Consider the following 15,790-nt stretch of genomic DNA (forward strand, 5'->3'; position numbering starts at 1 on the left):
GTGGGTGGTTCATGGGGGGTGGTTGGAGTTTGTTGGCTCCCTAAGCCCTTTTAGCCTGGGAATGCCCCCTGACAGAAGCTCAAGGTTGTGCCTTCAAAAATCATGTTGTAGCCTATAGATGACAACTGTACACACAAATCAAGCCCCCCCACCACCACACAGCAATGGCCATGCCCATGAGGCCACAAACAGCTCAGGATGTAGACTACAGGTATGACCAATTGTCTCCCTCCCCTGTGGAGGCCAAACCCCCTCACCAGCACCCAATCATGCCCCCCCAGCCAGTATACCACACAACTCAGGAGGTAGGGTGCCTGGCACAGGACTCTGTCTGACCGCTCCTTGCTGTTCAGACTTAGAGTTAGTGGTGAGGCTCTTTGGTGGCAGGAAAAGTACAGTGAGGGCACTTAGCACTACTGGGCGAGCACTTTGTGTCAGCACCCAACATGGAGAGCAAAGTCCACACTCTGTGGATGACCTCTCCCATTTCAGAACCCTAACCCTACCCCATCTGGGGAGGCAGGACCCACAGGAGCGGCCGCACACTGACAGGTGAGCAGGGGCCAGTCCTCCAAACCCTCTTCCCCATTCCCCTCCTTTGTGGCTGGGAGCCACCCCAGCAAGGCCACCTCCCACACCTGAGCCCAGCAGTGTGGCAACTGAGTGGGGACAGCAGAAGCTGCAGACTCTTGGCACTATGGCCCCTCACACTTAAGGGAAATTGGTGCACGAGGAGTAGGGTTGCCAGGTCCCTCTTCACCACCGGCAGGAGGTTTTTGGGGCAGACCCAGAGGAGGACAGGGTTTGGGGAGGGGCGGGAATTCAATGCCACAGAGTCCAATTGCCAAAGCAGCCATTTTCTCCAGGAGGTCAGTTGTAATAGCAGGAGATCTCCAGCTAGTACCTGGTGGTTTGGAAATTAGCACGGGTGAAAGGTACACAAATGCACAGAGCCAAGTAGCAAAAATGCAAATGTTAATAAGTGCAAAACATCAAAGACAGCAGTGTGAGACAAATAGACCTAACAGCAGTGACTACACAATGTACACTAACAGCAGTGACTACACAATGTACAATATATACATGGATTATAGAATAACCAGGCAAAAAAGTCCTCTTCTTAAGTCTATCAAAGTTGGTTGGTTCCAATTGTATATGTTCATCTGGTATGAATCCAGTGAATATAAATCCAAAGATGGGGGACGGCCGTTTCACCTTGGTTTCTTCAGCCCCATATTATCTCATCCATGTAATGGTAATTCCAGAATGTCCACTTGGGAACCTGTGGACATTGCTGTGGCTTAATAGTGTACCTTTGTGGACTTTGTTATATTCTGGAATTACCATTACATGGATGAGATAATATGGGGCTGAAGAAACCAAGGTGAAACGGCACTCCCCCATCTTTGGATTTATATTCACTGGATTCATACCAGATGAACATATTATACAATTGGAACCAACCAACTTTGATAGACTTAAGAAGAGGACTTTTTTGCCTGGTTATTCTATAATCCATGTATATATTGTACATTGTGTAGTCACTGCTGTTAGTGTACATTGTGTAGTCACTGCTGTTAGGTCTATTTGTCTCACACTGCTGTCTTTGATGTTTTGCACTTATTAACATTTGCATTTTTGCTACTTGGCTCTGTGCATTTGTGTACCTTTCACCCGTGCTAATTTCCAAACCATATGGTATAGGCACGGGAGTGCTTTTGTTTTGTTTACATTGAGTACCTGGTGGTTGGCAACTCTAATGAGAAGCACTCCAGCTGCTGCCGGAGGGGCCCAAATGTTCAGCTCCACACTGAGCCGAAAGCTCTTCATTTGCTTGCTCCCCTTCTACAGGGCACTTGTAGGGGGGTGTAGCCCCTCCATTGTAGGTGGAGTGGGCTCCACTCATTCTTTTTCAGGAGCACCGCTGCCTCTGTGCAGCAGCTGCCTCGATTGATGGTTCATTAGCACTTGCTGAGCGCTGCAACGCAGGACAGATGAGTGGGGTTCAGATGGCGGCAGCCTCTGGCGGGAGGAGTTGGTTGCACAGAGTATTGTCCCATGGGCCATGGAGTGGAGTCCCTAGAGACCCCGACGGACATGGCTGTGCCCACCTACGCACTCCAGGCCCCTTGTTGTTGCTGCAGGTGTCTCTGTTTCATTGTTCTGCAGGTAAAGATCCAACAGGGCGATCACTGGCTCAGGGCACTTTCCCCCTGCCTGCCTTCAGAAGTCAACAGTTGTCTTCAGCCTGCTCCTCCATCTGTGGCTCTGCCCTACTTGGACACCTGCTGCCCCAGGAAAGGGTCAGACATTTTCCCTGCAGGGTTGTGTCTCGGGGTGGTTGGAGAGGTTGTTTCCAAAGGTACCTTCTTCAGTCTGCAAGCAGAGCCGCTGGTGCCTATCCTGTAAGTAACTGCCAAAGGTTAGGTTGATTGGACCAAGGGATCCGATACTGTTGGTCCCTGAACAGGGTCTTCATGATAAGCGATTTTCAAGGAACTGCTACGCAGCAAATGAAGCAAAGGCTGAAGAAGCCATTATTGGTGAAAGCGTCTATTACCTGGAAGACGTTTCCGTTTTTGTGCCAGCTTGGTCCTCGTTTGAATTTCTCGCAGTACTGATTTGCGGCCTGTGGGCGTCTGTTCATTGACAAGATACCCATTTTTGAAGATTTCGTTCTTACTTTCGAGGATCTGCTCTTACAAGGACATTTGAATTTGACGGAAAGTCTTATGGACTCATAGGGAAACTGACGTAGATTTTTGTATACAGTTTTGTATTTTGTGCTTTGGATTATTACTTCCCTATCTTGATGTTTTTTCACTTGTAGATATTACTGCACTGTCTTTTGAGTCTAATTGTCTCTCCACAATATATGTTCTGAATGATGAGCTGAGTGCTGATATATTTGTTGATAGCTACACTATATCACATTAGTGATTTGTTTTGCTCTAACCTCCAGGTACTAGCTGGAAATCTCCTGCTATTACACCTGATCTCCAGCCAATAGAGATCCGTTCACCTGGAGAAAATGGCTACTTTGGCAATTGGACTCTATGGCACTGAAGTCCCTCCCCTCCCCAAACCCCATTCAAACTACTGTGTTTCATTTGCTTGGGGGTCAAGCAGACAGAGAGGCCCCAGAGAGGCCCCACTAGTTTTTTCAAAGGTTGGCTGTCTTGCAGCTGCAAAATGCAAGCTGGTCACTTTTGGGGGTCTCGCCCTACAGAAGCCTGAAAGGGCCAAGTGGTTCCCAGCAACCTTTCATTCCCTTCATCTACCATACTTGTCACTCTACCCAAAAAAGATATGAGATTGGTTTGGCATGACCTATTTTTGAGAAACCCGTGTTGACTGTCGGTGATCACGGCATTTCTTTCTCGGGCAGCTCCTGTTTATCTCGGGGCCCAGTACTCTCAGAGCTAGGAGTGCTCACCCTTCAAGAGGTGGGTGCCCAGGGTTGCACCATGGAGGAATCACTCCTCTGTACAGATGTGCAGTTCCTTCCATGTTGCTGGTCTTTGATTAGAGGGCTTCAGCCCATTGCTTTAGTATGTTCCTGCCTCCCCTTCAAGCTCCATGCACTGATGTTTTCTCTGCAAAATGGCTTCAATCATATTCCATCCAGCACAGCAGCAGCTCCTCCCTATTGCCTTGCCCTGCTTCTTAGTTACAGCAGTAGCCGATATCATTAACAACTGACATAAAAGCCTGGACTTTGAATCTCTGGGAGCAAGCTTGTGCAACATCTGGAAGAACAGGAAATTATGGGAGCAGAAAGCCAGTGTGGTGTAGTGCTTAGCATGTCAGACTAGGATCTGGGAGACCCAGGTTCAAAACCCCACTCTGCCATGGAAGTTTACTCGATAACTTTGAACCAGTCACATAATCTGCCAGCTCATTCCTGAGCCCTGCAGCGGCCGTGGATGGCATGGCTGACGCATGTCCGCGGCACCTCCAAGGAGGTTTTGCGGCTGCTACAGGTGGGGAAAGGGGCATTTTTTAAGTTAAAAATTAAAAGGGGGGAAGTCCCATAGAGAACAGCAATGCTGTGCCAGCAAAAACTTGGCACAGCACTGCTGAAGCATAAGGGGGCGTTCCCGGCCTGAAAGGGGTTAGGAGTCTGCCTACCAGCAACTCCACCCCTTGAACGCCCCATGAATGCCTCCTAAGACATCACTGCTTGGACTTGTGCCGACAGGATGCTGGCGGGAGGCCGAGCCATCATCTGAGGTAGGGTTGCCAGGTCCCCCCTTTCCTCCGGGTGGAGGTTTTCGGGGTGGAGGTGAGGCAAAGATTGCGCATGCGGCTGTGCCGACGAGATCACGTCATTTCTGGTTTATACCCGGAAGTGCCGCATCGCAACGGGCCTTTTACCACTAGGAGTCTGAGTGATAAAAGTCCCATTGTGATGCAGTGCTTCCGGGTGTGGCATGGCGGGAAGGCACTCGTGCAAGTGTTGCCCGCCGACCCACAGCTGGTCAGAGGGCAGCCAGGTGGATTGGCGGGAATTTGCCCACCACCACCTAGCACTTGGCAACCCTAATCTGAGGGCCACACTGCCACAGCAGTCCTGGAGGGATGGTGCAAATGGGACTACACTGGCGTCTGTGTCAGTTTGCATGGTGCAAGTGGCACGGATACTGGCGTTGGGGTCTGGGAGCCTCTTAAGCCCATTCGGCCCCCAGGCTCAGGACTGCACCGTCAGCCTAACCTACCTCATAGGACTGTTTTCAGGATAAAATGGAGGAGAGGAGAAAAATGTACGCTTCTTTGGGTCCCCACTGGGGGAAAGGCAGGGTATAAATGAAGAAAATAAATATTAAGATGATCTCCTGAACTTTCCTTTGTCAATTAAATCTGGAAAAATTTGCATATTAAAAACAGTTCTAAAAATGTTTTCTTAAGTTTTCGAATGATGTACATATATGTTGTATCAGCCATGATTTTAGAAGAGGCATTTCAGTATGATTGAGAAGAAAAATACCTCTTTTCAGACAAAGCCTACACTCATGGCTTCTGTATATGGTATAAAGGTAGTTTTTTTTAAAAAAAATCTGCCCAATTAACGAGGGGTAACATTTTAATCAATCTACTTGATTTAAGACTGCAGCCTTAAATTCAAGAATAAGGACTCTGAAATGCTATTCCAGCCTTCCTGTGTATCTTTTAATTTATTGACCTTTCTATATTTCTCACCATCATCTTCCTGGAAGTTAGGATCCAAAAGACCGAGGGATTTCAAATGGCTTGGTGTGGCTGCAGAAAGTGACATGATCTCTCCTATGGCTTCATGGAATCCTTCATTGGCACCACTTCTTAGCAGATAAGGAAGATGGGCATAGGCCATATCATATTCAATGTGCCCCATCTCATGGTGTGCTGTCAGGAAGTCATCCATAGTCACTTTAGTGCACATCTTGATCCTACAGTCAAATGCAATTGAGCAAAGACTATTGGTACTGCTTGAGTTATTATGACTACACTTGCTGTGGATTTCAACATGAACGGGACCACCCATGGAACTGATCTTGCTCCACTCCTGTAATCTGATGTGAGATAAGCTCTTGTCTGGATCTCCATATATATAATCTTATACTCCCAACAACCTTTTGAGATGTTCTTCTGACATATAGGACTGGGTTCAAAAAATTGTGAGCAGAACTCTACTGATGGAATGGATCTTTTCTGTCTCACTGTGTCTTCTGTAGCCTCTCCCCCTACTCTGCACCACCAAACAAGCTAATCCTGAGTGATCCTCAGGAATCACACTAATGCAAGGCATGGGAAATCCAGCTTGAGTAGGAAATCTGTGGAAATCACACACACACACACACCCCTTGGACATGAGCAGAAATGTCTTCCCCTTGTTGCACAAAGGCACTGTTGGATCCAGCCCACTGAGATTTTAATGTAAGAAACTTGATGGCTATATATACAATTGAACCCAGAACTTCCATTCAAACACAAAACTCTTCTCTCTCAACATACTGGTTCTTCATATGCGCAAACACACATGTGCATTGAATAAAAGCTTTTGGATCAAGAATTAGTATTTCTCTTTGGGCATTTCACTCCCATGAAAAGTGTTTATCTTCATGAATCTGGAGTGGCTAACAAATGTTTTATGGGAATGAGTAGAAACAACCATAGCGTTTTCAGTACCTGTAGTCTCCTTTTCCCATATCCCAGGCTGTGGGGTGACAGACAACTTTCCTGCCATCGTTAGGTTCTTCAAGCATAGAATTTTTCCAGAAGCCCTTCGTCATGTTGTAGAGGTTAATTGAGGCAAAAAACTCCTCAGCAGCTTTAAATATAGCTGTTACATTCCAGTTCTGAAAAAAAAGACAGTATTTTCATATTCAATAGTCATAAATCCTTAAAACTGTATCATGAGTATTGAGCTTCCAGTACTTTTGTTGTTTTTAGTTTTAACTCTACTTCAAAAGTCTGGCTGGGTTCAGTTAATCTACTCTCTGAAGCTGTTTTTCTTGCTGAGGTAATCTGTTGAGAAGAATAGTTGGTTTCTATACCCCACTTTTCTCCACCTTTAAGGAGTCTCAAAGCGGCTTACAATCACCTCACCTTCCCCTCCCCACAACAGGTGCCTTGTGAGGTAGGTGGAGCTGAGAGAGTTCAGAGAGAACTGTGACTTGCACAAGGTCACCCAGCAGGCTGCATGTGGAGGAGTGGGGAATCGAACCCGGTTCTGCAGATTAGAGTCCTCCGCTCTTAACTACTTTGCCACACAATATGCGTTGCAATACTTATATTTTTGCCCTAGGTTAGAATTGAAAGTCTTGAAAGTCAGAATTGTGGGGTAATATTTTAAACAAAACAGAAATCATGACATGGCTAGTTACAAAAAGGGATAGTACAGAAAAGTTGAAATATGATTGGAGGGCATTTTCTACATGTAACTGGCTTAGCTTTCTTATTTTAAATGAAATATTAGCTACTGTGCACAGGCCTAAATAGGAACGCTTGTCAGAGAATTATTGAATATGAATTAAGAAATCATGAGGCATAACTACAGAAAAAAGATTTATTCTGTTGACACTTGTACCCATGTTCATGACGTACCTTATCAACCATTGCCGAAGACACATCAATATTCGGTTTATTTGGATAAGGAATCATTAAGGGATATAAATTTGTCCAAAATCTTCCCCACATGTCACCTTCAAAAGCAAAAAGTAGAATTAAAAATATTTAATACAATTAGCTATTTTTATGCGTCTGACTGAGATGCTGGAAGTTCTATGAACAAGGGTCCCGGCAGTTTTATTTTTCTAAAAAACAGGCATCCAGGGGCCCAATTCCACTTTGGACAGTGACATGAAGAGAATGGGACTTAAGGCTTCCTCTGACAAATATTTGCCCCAATGGAGTAAGCATACAGGTACTGAAAAAGGTGCCTGTAGTTTTGCCTCAACAAGGCAGATCACAGATACCTAGAGCCATTTCAAGGTGGGAAAATAATGCAGGATGGGAAGCTTAAACCTTCTTCCCCTCAGTCAGAAGTGGATGCTAGTGTTTCTGCTTTTTAGAGAGAGAAATGGCTGGGAACTCCATTCATTGAACTCCCAATGAACTGTTTGTTTGCTTTGCAAAAGTCTATTTCCACACTGGAGCAGCCCCAAATTAATTTTTCTTGTAGAAAGCATTTATCTTAGCATCTGCTCTCTTTCTCTCCATTTCATATTACTTTTGCAAAGGAAGGTAAAGGTCCCCTGTGCAAGCACTAGGTCATCCCTGACCCATGGGTTGACATCACATCCCAACGTTTACTAGGAAGACTTTGTTTACGGGCTGGTTTGCCATTGCCTTCCCCAGTCATCTTCCCTTTACCCCCAGCAAGCTGGGTACTCATTTTACCGACCTCGGAAGGATGCAAGGCTGAGTCAACCTTGAGCCGGCTACCTGAAACCAACTTCTGTCGGGATCGAACTCATGTCATGAGCAGAGCTTTTGACTGCAGTACTGCAGTTTACCACTCTGCGCCACAGGGCTCTACTACTTTTCCAAAGCCCCTGATTACTTCCAGGTTTAAACTGATATATGCTGCAGACACTAACTTTCTTTCTCTGTATGAGAACATAAAAAGAGCTCTGCTCGATCAGGTCAATGGTCTACCTAGTCCACCATCCTCTCTCCAACAGTGTGGCCAAACAGATGCCTATGAAAGCCTGTGGGCTGAGCCACAAAGGCCAAAGCCTCCTCTGCCGTTGCCCTCCTGTTCTTGGCATTCAGAGGCATACACAATCCGAACAGGAAGTTTCCATTTTTATATTATTTAACATTATTTATAATCTGCCTTTCTCACTGAGACTCAAGGGGGCTTACAAAATGTAAGTCAATGCAATCAGTAGGATGACACATCTAATAAATAATGCAATATATGACTAGGATTGCAGAAATTTGAAACAAAGCTGTCATCTTAACAAAACATAAGCATTAAACATTACATATTAAATAATGCAGAAGACGGTATTACATAAGTAGAAACACAATGCATTTTCCTGGAGCAATCTATTATAATGTAGCCCTTCCTGACCCCAAAGTGGCGATGGGCATTACCCTGGGCACGTAAGAAAGGGCCACAAGAGCGGAGCACTGGCTCATCTCTTCCTGCCCTCCATCTCATGATCTGCCTAAGCTGCCTAAGTTCACAGCATTGCTGTCAGATGGCCATTTAGTCTCTGCTTTAAAACCTCAAAAGAAGGAGAGCCCACCATCTCCCGAGGAAGCCCGTTCCACTGAGGAACCGCTCTGTCAAGAGGTTCTTCCTAATGTCTTGCCAAAAACTCTTTTGATTTAATTTCAACTCGTTGGTTCTATCCTGACCTTCTGGGGCAACAGAAAATAACTCCACACCATCCTCTATATGACAGGCCTTCAAGTACGTGATGGTTATCATATCACCTCTCAGTTGTCTCCTCTCCAGTTGTCTCCTGGATAAACATACCCAGCTCCTTCAAACTTTCATCCTACGACTTGGTCTCCAGACCCCTCACCATCTTTGTTGCCTTCCTCTTGGCAAGTTGTCTACATCTTTCTTAAACTGTGGCACCCAAAACTGAACACAATACTCTAAGTAAGGTCTAACCAGAGCAGAGTAAATCATCACCGCTGGTCTCCCAAGATTGCGATGAGTAAATCGTTACCATCACTTAGTATGATCTGGACACTATACTTCTGTTGATACAGCCCCAAATCGCACTTGCCTTTAATTTTATTATATATAAACAGCCTGTTGCTGCTCATAAACCATTCTCTTGCTTTCAGCACAACACATAAAAGCACAGGTGACACCTGTATTTTCATACCAAGCAAATGAGCAGGAAGACACCCTTTTGAGTCAATGAGGTCTGAGCCATATATTTTCTGCAGATTACTCCTCACATAAGCGTGCAGCTGCTGATACAAAGGTTTTATCTGGAGAGGATTAGAAATGAGAAATAAATCAATTCCATTTTCATTTTGGGAAATCTAGGGTCTCAAAGACATTTATGTTACATCGGTACCCCACCTTTTCTCACATCAACACAATGAAGTAAGTTAGGCTGACATATAGGTCACCTCCGTGGGCTTTGTGGCTGAGTGGGGATCTGAGCCCAGATCTCCCCAGTCTAAATCCAGCCTCAGTCTGTATCCCATTCACTAGATTTGCTAGAACTTTCTTATACTCTAAATATGGGTTCAGTAGACATGAACCATGCAGCGGAATCACTCCAAAAGCTCATCTAGGCCACTATCTAATACAGGCCAGGCAGAAGCTTAAAAACAAGGTGTTAAGGCAACATCCCCAGCCTGTGAAGTCAGAAGTGACTGTGACTGAACTTGGAGCTATCATGGCTAATAGTTGACTCAACAGGATTTACTTGCAATTAAATAGGCATAGGATCAATCAACCATCATTTATTGTCGTCAAAAGACCAATTAAGCACAGACTTCAAAACTCTACTAGGCATAGGATCAAATTCCTTTTCACTCTAGACAACAACAGTCCAATTAAGTTGGTAATTTGTTGCAATGTACAGGTCTTTCTTATGCCTCATAATGTTCTGGATGAAGTGGTAAAATATGGGCTAGACTCCAACACACTTGTGAAATCCCATACTCTAAAAGAGGTTTGGAATTCTATAGTTCTGTCAAGAATCCAAAGCCTTTAATTTTCACCTGAGTTCTGATATGAGAATAGAAAAACACATTCATGGCACTACAGCTATTGATCTGGTGGCCCTGGCCAGTTTCCCCTGTATAAATGAGGCACTGAATAGGATTGGCAGGGCACCTCTCATGCATGCATTTGCCCATGATGCCATACCTTGTAGTCACAGCACATTAGAGGAAGAGGATGACGCTTGGCATCCCTTGGCATGTTGCATGTACAGCAAGTATAAGCAAGGCTGGCATCATTACTGGCCAAGTTTGGGGCCAGGGTGGATTTCCCTGAATAATGGCAGCTATGGTAAGGCTGTTTAGTGCAGCCAACCCCTTAAAACGTTAGCGTATATTAATATATTATGATGTAGACCAACCATTTAAATAAACGAGTTAAACTCCTTCTTGTGTCCTTTTTGGGTGAAGGTGCCTACGACAACTAATATTCTGAATCAACCTTCAGTATAGCAACTGACAGTGCCATTCTATGCAGAGTTACACCTTCCAAGGCGATTGAAATCAATGGGCCTAGAAGGGTGCAACTGTTTAGGATTGTACTGTGAACCTTACTTGTTTAAATGTCTCTTCCACATCAGTTATCAGTTGCTCGCGACTGTATCGATAATCCTCCGGATAATCTGTTTCATAATTCCCTCTCCAGTAATCTCCATAGTCAGAATATTCTGAAAAGCAAATCTGTGTAGTTATTTTTATTAGAGCACAGTAAATCACAAGCCACAGGCTCTGAGCAGATGCAGCTCCAAATTAATTAAATTAATTCAAACAGTAAGTTATCAAATACTATTGGCCATGGTGGCTACCTGAAACTTTTGTACTCAAGGGCCATGTGACCCTGACCACCAGCTAGCAGCTACTGAGGAAGAACAGATGAGGAAGGATGCTGTTTATGGCCTTCTGTGGGGAGTGTGGTCAGCAAATGCAGGAAACAGCAAAAAATAAACAGGAACTCAGTGGCACCTTCAAAACGAATTCAATTTTATTCCAGCAATGCATATACTTTCACGGACTAGAGCCCATTTTTAGGGGTCTGTATAAAAAAAAAACCAGTAAAATTCAAATTCAGGTACATTGGACCTGAAAATTCTTGGGATTCCTGAAAAATCCCAAACCCTCATACCAGTATGGGGTTTTTTTCTGGGTTTTTTTTTTGGGGGGGGGGATCTGAAAAAAATCAGGTCCATCCAAATCCATTCCCCTTTGGGGAAACTTTCTAGGGCTTGGGGGGGGGGCTGTTTTTGAAGACAAAGACACAAAATTTTCAACTGCTGATAACTCTCCTTAGAAGAACCTCCAAGTTTGATAACGTTTGAGTCAGGGGGTCCAATTTTGTGTTCCCCCAAAGAGGGTGCCCCATCCATTCTCCATTGTTCCCAATGGAGGAAAAATGGGGCCTCATAAAATTGGACCCCCTGACCCAATCTTTACCAAACTTGGGGGTTCTTCTAAGAAGAGTCACCAGCAGCCTATACCTTGAAAAACAGCCCACCCAGAGCCCTAGAAAGATTCCCCATAGACTACAATGGAAGTGTGGTATTTAAATTTTAAAGAGCCGCTGCCAAACCCTCCACCCTGCCAAGAAATTCAGGAAGTACAGGAAACATGGCTCTCTGATCCTGCAGTTTATGTTTTCTCCATAACCTCTTAAATAAATGTCTTCCAACTGAGGCATCTGATAAAGTCACCTCAAGTCTACTGGCTTTTCCACTCTTCTTATTTGCATTGCTTGTGTGCCCATACCACATCTTTTTCCCCTTTTCCTCGTGTGTTTTTTTTCCTCTAGTGGTAGTTGCTGTATCTCTGGTTTATTTCCATGCACTTTAAAGTAATTGGGAATAAACTAGTGATACAGCAATGAAATATCAAAGCAATCACTAGAGGAAGCGAAACACATGCAGAAAAGGGGGAAAAAAACAATCTACAAAATAACTTGTGTGGAAAAGCCCTCAAAAAGTTTATGCTGGAGGAAAATCTTTTTGGACTTTAATGATGCCTAGGATTGCATTGTAAATGGCCAAGTTTCAGAGAGCAATGGTTTAGAAAGCAACGCCATGAGTTAAACAACTTTAGAAATATATAAAAATAAAAATAAACGAGATTATGATAATCTTAAAATCTTAAAGATGTAGCACTATTCTCATATTACGATATTTCCACTCTGTATAACCATTGGTTCAATAATGTGGCTAATTTCCTGGGTGGTAGCCATGTTCATTCCTGGTTAGTATTTGGATGGGAGACCACCAAGGAAGACCAGGGTTGCTGTGCAGAGGCAGGCACTGGCAAACCACCTCTGTTAGTCTCTTGCCATGAAAACCCCAAAAGGGGTCGCCAGAGGTCGGCTGCGACTTGACGGCACTTTACACACACACAGCCATGTTCATTGCAGCAAAAACAACGAAGACTCTTATAGCACCTTAGACTAACCATGCAATCCTGATAAAGTGGCACAGATGCCCATGCGGGGCACCATGGAGCAACACAGCAGGCAGCAAAAACCCAAAAGTGGGTGCCCACGCCAGCATTGGGGGACGTTCCTGGGGCATTCCCAGGGGTGGAGCTGATGCTAGTCAGCTTCCAAACCCTTTTCAGCCTGGGAATGCCCCTCTACGCTGCAGCATTGCAACACCAGCAAAATAGCTGGCATAGCCCTATGTAACTCCATGGAGGACTTTCACAGGTTTCTTTAAAAAATGCATTTAAAACGTTCATTTTTCAGCCGGGAAACCCTAGTGGAGGCAGTGCAACTGCGCCATTCCTGGCCACCGCCTATCTACCCTACCTTCAGGAATGGGCTGCCCCTAACACATTGTGGCCTGAACTTTGGTGCACCAGAGGTCACTTCATCATGAGAACGAGAGAGACTTCATACACACCACTTTGTCCCAGTACCCAGTCAAATCAATTGTGCATTCATTTGACATTTTCCCATAGGATTTGGCTGCTCTTCCTTAAAATTAGTGCAAAGTTGATATTCCTTAAAACAAATACCGGTACATCCACAAAAGGTACTGCATGTGGATGCAGAACTTGGGAAGGGTTACGGATTCCATTTAGCACAAAGAAAAGAAAAAGAATGATTGTAACTTACTGTTCCCCCTTGCAGCCTCATTCTTCAGTTCAACGTAGCCTTCATATAAAGGCCTCATTTTCTTGCCAATGTCAGCTCTCCAGCCTTGCCAAGCCCACAGTCTCTCTGAGTAATCAGTGCTGTCAGCCATTATAACATCCAGACCTATCATCATAAGAAAAGAATCATGGCGACTTAAAATCCCAATTTGCCTATAGTGTGCATAGACATATTTGATATAGAGGGCCACCTCAAATAATTTTTTAAATAAAATTTTATTTTTAAACACAAACATTAACGAAGGCTTTCACGGTCAGAGTTCATTGGTTCTTGTAGGTTATCCGGGCTGTGTAACCGTGGTCTTGGAATTTTCTTTCCTGACGTTTCGCCAGCAACTGTGGCAGGCATCTTCAGAGTAGTAACACTGAAGGACAGTGTCTCTCAGTGTCAAGGGTGTAGAAAGAGTAATATATAGTCAGAAAGGGGTTGGGTTTGAGCTGAGTATTGTCCTGCAAAAGTATTGTCCTGTAAGTATCAAGATAATGTGCTAATGAGGGTATGGTATGTTAATATGGAACCATTGTATCCTGAAGTGATCTGTTAATGTGTGTAATCCAAAACTAATCTGTATGGCTATTGTTGAATGTTGTCTTTGTCTGGAGGTTTTTCAGGGCAGGAAGCCAAGCCTTATTCATTCTTAAACTCTCCTCTTTTCTGTTAAAGTTGTGCTGATGTTTGTGAATTTCAATGGCTTCTCTGTGCAATCTGACAAAATAGTTGGTAGAATTGTCCAGTCTTTCAGTGTCTTGGAATAAGACCCTGTGTCCTGTTTGTGTCAGTCCATGTTCAGCCACTGCTGATTTCTCAGGTTGGCCAAGTCTGCAGTATCTTTCATGTTCTTTTATCCTTGTTTGTATGCTGCGTTTTGTGGTCCCGATGTAAACTTCTCCACAGCTGCAAGGTATACGATATACTCCTGCAGAGGTGAGGGGGTCTCTTTTGTCTTTTGCTGATCGTAGCATTTGTTGTATTTTCTTGGTGGGTTTAAACACTGTTTGTAGGTTATGTTTTTTCAAAAGTTTCTCCATCCTATCAGTGACTCCTTTAATAAATGGCAAGAATACCTTTCCTATGGGAGACTGTTTTTCTTGAGTTTTCTGATTTTTGTTTGGTTCAATGGCCCTTCTGATTTCATTCAGAAGTAGCTATGGGAAGTCCACTCAGTCCAGTAATAGCAAACTTTTACATGGAATATTTTGAAAAGACAGCATTAGAATCAGCACCTTACAAACCTACAGTCTGGTTCAGGTTCGTAGATGATACATTTACCATTTGGAGCCATGGTGAAGAAAAATTAATGGACTTTCTAAACCATCTTAATAATATCCATCCAAACATTCAGTTTACCATGGAAAAGGAAATTGAGGGTAAACTCCCATTTCTTGATACCCTTGTCATCCGTAAATCAAACCTTCAGTTAGGTCACAAGGTCTACCGGAAACCAACTCACACAGATCGCTACTTACACAAAAACTCCAACCACCACCCCCGACAGAAAAGAGGAATAATCAAAACATTAATGGACCGTGCAAGACGGATCTGTGAACCACAGTTTCTCAAGGAAGAAACTAACCATCTAAATCACGCACTGCTAGCAAACGGCTACTCCAAGAATGAAATCAGAAGGGCCATTGAACCAAACAAAAATCAGAAAACTCAAGAAAAACAGTCTCCCATAGGAAAGGTATTCTTGCCATTTATTAAAGGAGTCACTGATAGGATGGAGAAACTTTTGAAAAAACATAACCTACAAACAGTGTTTAAACCCACCAAGAAAATACAACAAATGCTACGATCAGCAAAAGACAAAAGAGACCCCCTCACCTCTGCAGGAGTATATCGTATACCTTGCAGCTGTGGAGAAGTTTACATCGGGACCACAAAACGCAGCATACAAACAAGGATAAAAGAACATGAAAGATACTGCAGACTTGGCCAACCTGAGAAATCAGCAGTGGCTGAACATGGACTGACACAAACAGGACACAGGGTCTTATTCCAAGACACTGAAAGACTGGACAATTCTACCAACTATTTTGTCAGATTGCACAGAGAAGCCATTGAAATTCACAAACATCAGCACAACTTTAACAGAAAAGAGGAGAGTTTAAGAATGAATAAGGCTTGGCTTCCTGCCCTGAAAAACCTCCAGACAAAGACAACATTCAACAATAGCCATACAGATTAGTTTTGGATTACACACATTAACAGATCACTTCAGGATACAATGGTTCCATATTAACATACCATACCCTCATTAGCACATTATCTTGATACTTACAGGACAATACTTTTGCAGGACAATACTCAGCTCAAACCCAACCCCTTTCTGACTATATATTACTCTTTCTACACCCTTGACACTGAGAGACACTGTCCTTCAGTGTTACTACTCTGAAGATGCCTGCCACAGTTGCTGGCGAAACGTCAGGAAAGAAAATTCCAAGACCACGGTTACACAGCCCGGATAACCTA

At 43.9% G+C, this 15,790-nt stretch overlaps 1 protein-coding gene across 1 annotated transcript in view; it reads right to left on the reverse strand.

The window, feature by feature from the left end:
* The window catches only part of ACE2 (angiotensin converting enzyme 2), a 42,343-nt gene that overhangs the window by 16,752 nt on the left and 9,801 nt on the right, over window positions 1-15,790 (reverse strand). Inside the window, exons 4-9 of the mRNA XM_056861796.1 lie at window positions 13,277-13,420; window positions 10,738-10,850; window positions 9,330-9,438; window positions 7,084-7,181; window positions 6,166-6,335; window positions 5,200-5,426 (exon numbers count right to left, since the gene is read on the reverse strand). Coding sequence (XP_056717774.1) covers window positions 5,200-5,426; window positions 6,166-6,335; window positions 7,084-7,181; window positions 9,330-9,438; window positions 10,738-10,850; window positions 13,277-13,420 — 861 coding nt within the window. The remainder of the gene's footprint in view (window positions 1-5,199; window positions 5,427-6,165; window positions 6,336-7,083; window positions 7,182-9,329; window positions 9,439-10,737; window positions 10,851-13,276; window positions 13,421-15,790) is intronic.

This window comes from Euleptes europaea, chromosome 16, assembly GCF_029931775.1.
Source record: "Euleptes europaea isolate rEulEur1 chromosome 16, rEulEur1.hap1, whole genome shotgun sequence".
Classification (NCBI taxonomy): Eukaryota; Metazoa; Chordata; class Lepidosauria; order Squamata; family Sphaerodactylidae; genus Euleptes; species Euleptes europaea.